General features: G+C 40.6%; 1 protein-coding gene across 1 annotated transcript; it reads right to left on the reverse strand.

The window, feature by feature from the left end:
• Window positions 1–554: 554 nt before the first annotated feature.
• Window positions 555–9,893, reverse strand: LOC114256604 (uncharacterized). The gene is given in 4 exon segments (XM_082918593.1): window positions 555–1,125; window positions 1,336–3,887; window positions 4,175–4,743; window positions 9,822–9,893. Coding segments are annotated over 4 exon segments (3,564 nt in total). The 3' UTR covers window positions 555–754.
• Window positions 9,894–10,186: the final 293 nt, after the last annotated feature.

Genomic DNA, 10,186 nt, shown 5'->3' on the forward strand with positions numbered 1-10,186 from the left:
ACAAACGGAAAAAGAAATAAACGAGAAACCTGGTTATGCTCTGCTTTCAAGTGTGCGTTAATTTGAATTATCATGACACATATGCAATTGCAGATGTACATTATAACAGCTGCTACTTCATTGGTTTGTTGTAGTTCAAATGAGTTGGTTATGCCTTCTTATTTTCGTTTTTTACTTTGGAATATTTAGTTAGGTTATAATTTCTATTTATGCAATAGAACTAGGTTACATAAGTAGAAAAAAAAAATTTATTATTCTGAAATGGTGAGTGTGTTTTTAGATGCAGCTTATAAATTAATAACAGCTTAGAAAAAAACTGCAAAAAATACTCTAAATCACATGGCTCATAAGGAGATCTGTTCAATTGAATTGTTTAGTTACTTACTGAATCAATTGATCACTTTGATTACTTAAGCATACAAAACATTTACAGCAAAGGAAAACAAAGAGGGGTCACCACATGGTCCAGGCTAGGTTTATGAAAAGCCAAGAATTTAATGAGGCTACAAATTACAACATTGCAGCCAAACATATCATAAGGATAAAAAGCTACGTAACCAAGTAGCCTTCTCTTCATCTTATTCACACCTGTCCTTTAGAACAAGTTTTTATTTACCAATAGTATTTCAATGTGTTTCCAACTTTGAACACAGAAAATGGCAGAGAAATAGATAACAAAGAGAATGGAAATCAAAATTTCAAAGTAAAAATGGAAAAACAAAAACACAAAACAATAAAGGGAAGAGGAGAATGCTCAGGAGGTTGAACATTTGACACCAAAGAGTTGTCCTAATGAAATCAAGTGAAATGAATTCTGCAAAGGTGGTCTCTGTTTTGATAGAGCCACAGAAATTTGTTGCATTGTTGGTCGGCACTGTGGATTGGTGTGTAAACATGCCAATGCTAGCTTCGCAACAAGAACCACTTCTTCTTCCGCATGATTCCCAGGAGATGGGGGGCGCGTATCCAATATGTCTTTCAACAATACACCATAAACAGTGGGTGGTGATGAGGAAAGAGATGAGATGAGATCGCCTGGATGCTTCCCCATTAAAACTTCTAGTATTAAAACTCCAAAGCTATAAACATCCAACTTCTCATTCACTTCCATTGTGTAAGCAAGTTCTGACATAAAAGCAGACCAAAGAAAACAGAGGGATAATGGAGGGAAAAAAAAAGGGAAAAAGAAAAGACAGTTTGTTCATGGAAAATTAAGAAGAAGAAGAATAGTAGAAAAGGCTTTGCATGCCAATTTAGAGAAAAATTATGCCATAAAAGTTGGTAAATAAAAAATAAAAAAATTGCTTGTTGATTTGAGGAAAAGTCATGGCATACCTGGAGCTGCGTATCCAAAGGTTCCTACAAACAAAGTCCAATTAGATGATTGAGGCTTTATAAGTCTAGCAGTGCCAAAATCAGAGATGTGAGCCACGCATCTTGAATCTAGTAGAACATTCTTGCTTGATATATCGCGATGGATGACCGGAGGCGAACAATCATGGTGCATGTATGACAAAGCATCTGCCAAACCTTTAACAACATTCAACCTCTTCCTCCACTCAAAATCTAATGCTTCTTTCTCATCGCTCAATATCTTTCCTAAGCTCCCTCCTTCCATGAACTCGTAAACTAGAAATGAGTGTCATCGATGCGAACAAAAACCATAAAGCTTTATGATATTACGATGCCGTATCTCTGCCAATGCACGAATCTCACTTGTAAAACTCCTTAGGTTATCCAACTCCCCAACTTGTGAAGAGTGAAGTTTCTTCACAGCAACAACCTGACCACTTGGCAAATTGGCTTTATAAACTGTGCCATATCCTCCCACACCGATGCAATGTCTGGCATTAAAGTCTTCTGTTGCTTCAATGATGTTTTCGTACACCATTTTTCTATCATAGCTCCATATTGCAAACAAATTTTCAATATCTTCTCTTCTAGGTTCATTTTCTTTATTTTCCACTCTTTTTAGAAGAACTAGAAAACTCCCAACAACCACAAGTAATAAAATGCCTAAAATGGGAACTAAGACCATAAGCAAAACTTTGTTATGTTTTTTCTCTTTAGCCCCATTGCTTATTTTTTGTGAGCATGGCATCAAACCAGTCTTATTTCCACACAAACCATCATTACCTACATATGCCTCAAATGGAGCATCTTGAAAAGCTTTGGTGTTGGGCAAAGGACCCTCCAAGTGATTATAAGATATATCAACATATGACAAACTTGATCTCCCATTAAAAGAGGATGGAATGGAACCAGACAGCTTATTGTGAGATAGATTTAATGTCTCTAAGCTTTGCAATTCCCCAATCTGTTGTGGAATCTCACCTTTAAACAAATTGTTTCCAAGGTCAAGACTCCAAAGAAACTGTAATGTGCCTATTTTAGAAGGAATATCCTCCCTGAGTAGATTTTTGCTCAAATTCAAGTTCCATAGTTTCACAAGCTCCCCTATTTGGATTGGAACTGATCCACTTAGATTGTTTGCCGCCAAGTTTAGATATTCCAAATTAGATAGCCTGCCAAATTCTAATGGAATGTTGCCTGAAAGTTTGTTATCACTCAGAGAAATACTGAACAATAAGGCCAACTTTCCTAAACTCTTTGGGATCTCTCCATCTAGATGATTTGAAGAGAGGTCAAGTAGTTGCAACTGACTTGCACCTTCAAACTCAAGTGGTATATTTCCCGAGATTTTATTGTTGGAGAACTTTATACTAGTCAAATTATGGCACTGCCCTAATTTTTTAGAAAGTTCACCATAAAAGTTATTATAACTCAGATCGATATATACCAAGTTTGGGAGTACCCCGAAAATTTCAGATATATTTCCAGTGAGTTGGTTGTGATCAAGCCTAACTCGACGTAACTGACTGCAATTTCCCAAGAATTTTGGGATATCACCTATTAAGTAGTTGTTTGATGCAAGTAGTTTGGTAAGTGATCCTCCAATGCAGATATGCGGTAGTATATGACCTATGAGCTTGTTATTGCTTACATCAAAGATTTGCAAATGCGTAAGATTGTTCATTTCTGAAGGAACGGAGCCTGTCAGTTTGTTATCACGCAAATTGAAATAAGTTAGGGAGTTTAGTTTTCCTAACTCAAGAGGGATTGAACCTGTGAGATTGTTTGCATACAAACTGAGTTTAATGAGAGACCTCAGCATTCCAACTTCTGGAGGGATAGATCCCGAAAGACAGTTTTCATAAAGGTATAAAGTGGTCAAGTTGGCCAAGTTCCCTATAGAAGCAGGGATTGAACCTGTGAGATTGTTTTTTGACAATTCAAGTTCAATTAGAGACCTTAGCATTCCAACATCTTGGGGGATGGATCCTGAAAGTTGGTTTGTATGAAGGTATAGAATGGTCAAGTTGGCCAAGTTCTCTATAGAAGTAGGGATTGAACCTATGAGATTGTTTATTGACAAACTCAGTTTAGTTAGAGACCTTAGCATTCCAACATCTTGGGGGATGGATCCTGAAAGTTGGTTTGTATGAAGGTATAGAATGGTCAAGTTAACCAAGTTCCCTATAGAAGCAGGGATTGAACCTGTGAGATTGTTTGTTGATAAACTCAGTTCAGTTAGAGACCTTAGCTTTCCAACATCTTGGGGGATGGATCCAGAAAGTTGGTTTTTATAAAGGTATAGAATGGTCAAGTTGGCCAAGTTCCCTATAGAAGCAGGGATTGAACCTGTAAGATTGTTTGTTGACAAATCAAGTTTAATTAGAGATCTTAGCATGCCAACATCTTGGGGGATGGTTCCTGAAAGTTGGTTTTCAAAAAGGTATAGAATGGTCAAGTTGGTCAAGTTCCCTATAGAAGCAGGGATTGAACCTGTGAGATTGTTTGTTGACAATTCAAGTTCAATTAGAGACCTTAGCATTCTAACTTCTTGAGGGATGGGTCCAGAAAGACGGTTTTTGAAAAGGTGTAAAATGGTTAAGGTGGCCAAGTTCCCTATAGAGGTAGGGACCAAACCTGTGAGATTGTTTTCTGACAAATCAAGGTTAATTAGAGACCTTAGCATTCCAACATCTTGGGGATGGATTCAGAAAGTTTGTTTTTATAAAGGTATAAAATGGTCAAGTTGGTCAAGTTCCCTATAGAAGCAGGGATTGAACCTGTGAGATTGTTTGTTGACAATTCAAGTTCAATTATAGACCTTAGCATTCCAACTTCTTGAGGGATGGATCCAGAAAGTTGATTATCATAAAGATACAAAATTGTGAGAGAACAGAGTACTCCTATTTCTGATGGAATTGTTCCTGAAAGATAATTGTTGGACAAGTCAAGGTAGGTGAGTGTTGCAAGGCTACCAATCTTCGAGGGGATGGTCCCGTAGATTGAGTTGTTATGAAGTTTAAGGCTGAGGAGACGAGGGAAGGAAGAGAAATTAAGATTGGAAAGTGTACCTCTCAAGCCATTACTCTCAAGGTCTATATGGATGACTCTGTCAGCATTATTGCAATCGATTCCAACCCAATTGCAATGATTGCTTCCAGCCCACGAGAACAAGAGAGATTGGCTCTGGTTGTCAAGGCTAGCTTTCCATGTCAAGAGAGCCGCAGCTTCAGTTCCGTCTTCTCCAACTTTAGTAGTTGCAGAAGCAGCATAAGTAGCGGAATTAAAAGAAGAGACCAATTCAAGGACATGAGAAAGACAAACAGGACATGGAACGGAACAAACTGGTTGGAAAGCCTCTCCGCTAAGGATGTCATTGTTGGTTTGTAACTACAAGCAATGAGGAACAATTGTTTGGATGGAGGGATGAAGGGCTTGAAGTTCTTTCAGAGCATGGATAAGTATTTATAGATAGATAATACGATAAATAACTAAATGAAAAAAACAATAAGATGAAGTGGACTGCCCCACTGGTTGAAAAATTAGTTTAGTTTCAAAATTAAATTGTTCCAAGTTTAGGTTTGATTGAATAATCGCATATGAAGTATTGCCACAATTTGATCAAATTCACCTATAAAAAGATTTCCCAATGAAACTGTTCTTCTTCTATAGTTATTTATTTATTTTTTTATGACGAGTCTTACTGCTTATTATCTGTAACCAAAACCAGTTTTTGTTGTTGGTTTTGTGTCCTTAGATTTATTTATTTATTTATTATTGTTGTTATTATTATTTCATGATAGCCAATATGATAAAAAATAAATAAATAAATAAACTGATGCGATTTAACCATGTACAGTTTGTGCTTATTGAAATTTGCAGAAGTGATTAACTAAAGAGCTGCTTCTAGTATACTAATTAGGTTATGTATGGATCTTAGATTCGTTTGGTTTCAGAAAACTGAGTTCACTTTTTGAAAAAATTGAGTTTTGTGTTTTCCATTTTTTTTTTTAATATTTTAACATTCTTTCTATTTTTTAAATGCACCTAACCTAGATATACTTAAAAAATATACTTTTATGAAAAAAAAACTCTTTAAAAATTTATCAAATACAAAAAACACAAAAGAAATACAAAAATTCAGTACATTTTTATATTCTTGTGTATGTATTGAACTTTTAAAATATTTTTTCATAAATATTTTACTTTTTAGACACATCTAAGTTATGTACAATTAGAAAGTTTAAAAAAAAATTTAAATATTAAAAAAACAACTAAAAATAAAAAATATATGTATAAAAAATAAAAAAACTCAATTTTCAGAAAATCAATAAAAACCAAATACTTCATTAAGTTGTGTTTTGGATATGAGATTTGTGAAGGAAAAAAATAACAAAGAAAATTACATGAAAAGAAAATGAACTAGAAGTTAAGACTTTTCTTCTTCGTCGTCTTCTACTTCTTCTTTTTGGATTTGGAAAAATAAAAAGAAAATGAATTGTCAATTTTTTTAAAAAAAGAATTCCTGATTTTCAACCCAATCTATAGAAGTTTTATATGTCAATAAAATCAAAACTATCTTCTTCTTTTTTATTCATAAAAAATAATATGAATAAATAATTTTATTTCCTTTTGATAAATCTAATTATTTTAACACAAATTTCAAGGTTAAAATTTCATTGTCTATAAAAATATTTATTATTATACAAAAAACTTTGAAATTACAAACTTCACATACAAATTGATATGGGATTTTTATTGATAAGTCCAATTTAGAAGTGTTTTAACCCAAGAAGTCCATGAAGGAATTTTTTAACCCATTTAGTCCCATGTATGTATAGTTTTATTCCATAAATTCCATTTTCTTGATTTACACTATTTTCTTGGACACTTATGCCCTTATATTTAATTTTGATACCCTTATAAATATTTTTTGAACGATTAGCAATTTAATGATGTGAACATTCATATTTTAAAATTCACATTGGTAGGAATGTAAAATTGGCCCGTGGGCGGCCCGAAACCCGGCCGCGAGCCGGGGCGGGCCCGGGCCGTTGACAATGTGAATATTCACATTGACATATTAACATTCACATTAATAGAAGTGTAAAATTGATCCCCGTCCCGTGGCGGCGCGAAACCCGCCCGCGACCCATGACCGGCCCGGGGCGGTCCTGGTCCGGCCCGTCGACAATGTGAATATTCATATTGACATGTTAAAATTCACATTGATAAGAGCATAAAATTGGGCCGCGGCCCATGGGCGGCCAGGGGCGGGCCCGGCCCGGCCCGTTGACAATGTGAATATTCACATTGACATGTTAACATTCACATTAATAGGAGTATAAAATTAGCCCGCGCCTCGTGGCAGCCCAAAACTCGCCCACGGCCCGTGGGCGGGCCCGGCCCGGCCTATTGACAATGTGAATGTTCACATTGACATGTTAACATTCACATTGATAAGAGTATAAAACTGGACAGCAGCCCAGGGCGGGCCCGACCCGGCCCAGCCCGTTGACAATGTGAATATTCACATTAACATGTTAACATTCACATTAATAGGAGTGTAAAATTGGCCCCCGTCCCGTGACGGCGCGAAACTCGCCTACGGCCCATGGGCGGCCTAGGGCGGGCCCGATCCGGCCCATTGACAATGTGAATATTCACATTAACATTCACATTGATAAGAGTATAAAATTGGGCCGCGGCCCATGGGCGGCCAAAAGCCCGCCCACGGCCCGAGGCGGGCCCGGCCCGGCCCGGCCCGTTGACAATGTGAATATTCACATTGACATGTTAACATTCACATTAATAGGAGTGTAAAATTAGCCCGCATCTCATGGCTGCCCGAAACCCGCCCACGGGCCGTGGGCGGGCCCAGCCCTGCCTGTTGACAATGTGAATGTTCACATTGACATGTTAACATTCACATTGATAAGAGTATAAAACTGGACAGCAGTCCGGGGCGGGCCGACCCGGCCCGGCCCGTTGACAATGTGAATATTCACATTAACATGTTAATATTCACATTAATAGGAGTGTAAAATTGGCCCCCGTCCCGTGATAGTGCGAAACCCGCCCGCGGCCCATGGGCGGCCCCGGGCGGGCCCGATCCGACCCGTTGACAATGTGAATATTCACATTGACATGTTAACATTCACATTGATAAGAGTATAAAATTGGCCCGCGGCCCATGGACGGCCAAAAGCCCGCCCGCTGCCCAGAGCGGGCCCGGCCCGGCCTGTTGACAATGTGAATATTCACATTGACATGTTAACATTCACATTGATAAGAGTGTAAAATTGGCCCGCAGCCCGTGGGCGGCCCGAAGCCCGACTGCAGCCCGAGGCGGGCTTGGCCCGACTCGTGACAATGTGAATATTCATATTGACATGTTAACATGCACATTGATAGGAGTGTAAAATTAGCCCGCGCCCCGTGGCTGCCCGAAACCCGCCCACGGCCCGTGGGTGGCCCGGGGCGGGCCCGGCCCGGCCTGTTGACAATATGAATATTCACATTGACATGTTAACATTCACATTGATAAGTGTGTACAATTGGCCCGTGACCCGTGTGCAGCCCGAAGCCTGACCTCAGGCCGGGGCGGGCCCGGCTCGTTGGCAATGTGAATATTCACATTGACATGTTAACATTCACATTGATAGGAGTATAAAATTGGCCCGCAGCCCGTGGGCGGCTCGAAGCCTGATTGCAGCCCGAGGCGGGCTTGGCCCGACCCGTGACAATGTGAATATTCACATTGACATGTTAACATTAACATTGATAGGAGTGTAAAATTTGTCCGCTGCTCGAAGCTCGCCCGCAGCCCGGGGTAGGCCCGGACCCAAACCGGGGCCGCCCGTGGGACGCGAGTCAATTTTACACTCTTATCAATGTGAATGTTAATATGTCAATGTGAATATTCACATTGTCAACAGGCCGGGCCGGGCCGGCCTCGGGCCGCCCACGGGCCGTGGGCGTATTTCGGGCAGCCACGGGGCACGGGCTAATGTTACACTCTTATCAATGTAAATGTTAATATGTCAATGTGAATATTCATGTTGTCAACGGACCGGGCCCGCCCCGGCCCGGGGCCGGGCTTCGGGCTGCTCACGGGTCACGGGCCAATTTTACACTCTTATCAATGTTAATGTTAATATGTCAATGTGAATATTCACATTGTCAACGAGCCGGGCTAGGCCCACCCTGGGCAGCGGGCGGGTTTCGGGCCGCCCACGGGCCACGGGCCAATTTTACACTCCTATCAATGTGAATGTTAATATGTCAATGTGAATATTCACATTGTCAACGGGTCGGACCGGGCTCGCCCCGCGCCGCCCATGGGCTTCGTGCCGCCCATGGGACGCGAGTCAATTTTACACTCTTATCAATGTGAATGTTAACATGTCAATGTGAATATTCACATTGTCAACAGGCTGGGCCGGGCCCACCCCGGGCCGCCCACGGGCCGTGGGCTAGTTTCGGGCAGCCACCTGGCGCGGGCTAATTTTATACTCTTATCAATGTGAATGTTAACATGTCAATGTAAATATTCACATTATCAACGGGTCGGGTCGGGCCCGCCTAGGGCAGCCCACGAGTCGCGGGCAAGTTTCAGGCCGGCCACAGGCCGCGGGTTAATTTTACGCTCCTACCAATGTGAATGTTAACATATCAATGTGAATATTCACATTGTCAACAGGCCGGGCCCGGCCCGGGCCTGGGCTTCGGGCTGCCCACGGGTCATGGGCCAATTTTACACTCTTGTCAATGTTATTGTTAATGTTAATATGTCAATGTGAATATTCACATTGTGAACGGATCGGTCCGGGCCCGTCCCGGGCGGCGGGCTGGTTTCGGGCCGCCCACGGGCCGCAGGCCAATTTTACACTCCTATCAATGTGAATGTTAACTTGTCAATGTGAATATTTATATTATCAACAGGCCGAGCCGGGCCTTTTTTTTGGCCTGTGGGCCGACCCGGCCTGGCCCGACTCGAATTTTTCCGGGCACCCACGAGGATCGACATGGGCCAGGCCCCTACACATTGACGATATGAACATTTACGTTGACGGTGTGAACATTCACATTAAGGATATTTTGGTAATTATGTCACCCATAGGACTTATTGAAATATAAGAAAATAATGTGAACTAAATGGAACATAAGTAGATGAAAATGGTATTTTGGTCTTCTTATCTCAAATTGGACCTAATGGAATAGTCAAAAAAAATATGGGTTTGATGGAATAAAGCTCTTAGAAAATGAATTTATCAAAAAAGCTCCCAATTGATATTTTGGTAATAGCATATAACATTGTCACATGGTATTTTTAACTAATGAGAAGCCTCAATAGGCATTCCACCTAGGGGTTTAAATTCGGCCCAACTTAGACCATATAGGGTCAGGGTCGGGCCGGCCCGCCCATAGGCCTATTGAATCCTCGCCAAAAATCAGACAGAGCTGACTTGCCCAGTTTTCAAAAAATCAGACCCAGGCCCAATCTCCAATGCTTCGAGTTGGAGGGCCGGGCCTGACATTTTCTTTTAAAAAAAATTCAACAAAACAATTTAAAAATGATGTTGGGCATCAGATGGGCCAAGTCGTGGCCAAAAAAAGCATGGCCAAGGTTTAGCTCGAGGGGTTTGGGTTGGGCTAAGCCTTGGATGAAGTTCAAGCCCGCGAACCATTTTTACACCCCCCTGACTCTACCTAACAAATTAGAATGTCCTAACCATGTATCGTGGCCAATCCCATCCCAAAAAGAAAAACAAAATTTTAAAATTGCATATACATAGTTTTCAATGAATAACCAAAGAAAAAAAAAATTTAA

The sequence above is a fragment of the Camellia sinensis genome, chromosome 3 (assembly GCF_055761805.1).
Source record: "Camellia sinensis isolate YWXY chromosome 3, ASM5576180v1, whole genome shotgun sequence".
Classification (NCBI taxonomy): Eukaryota; Viridiplantae; Streptophyta; class Magnoliopsida; order Ericales; family Theaceae; genus Camellia; species Camellia sinensis.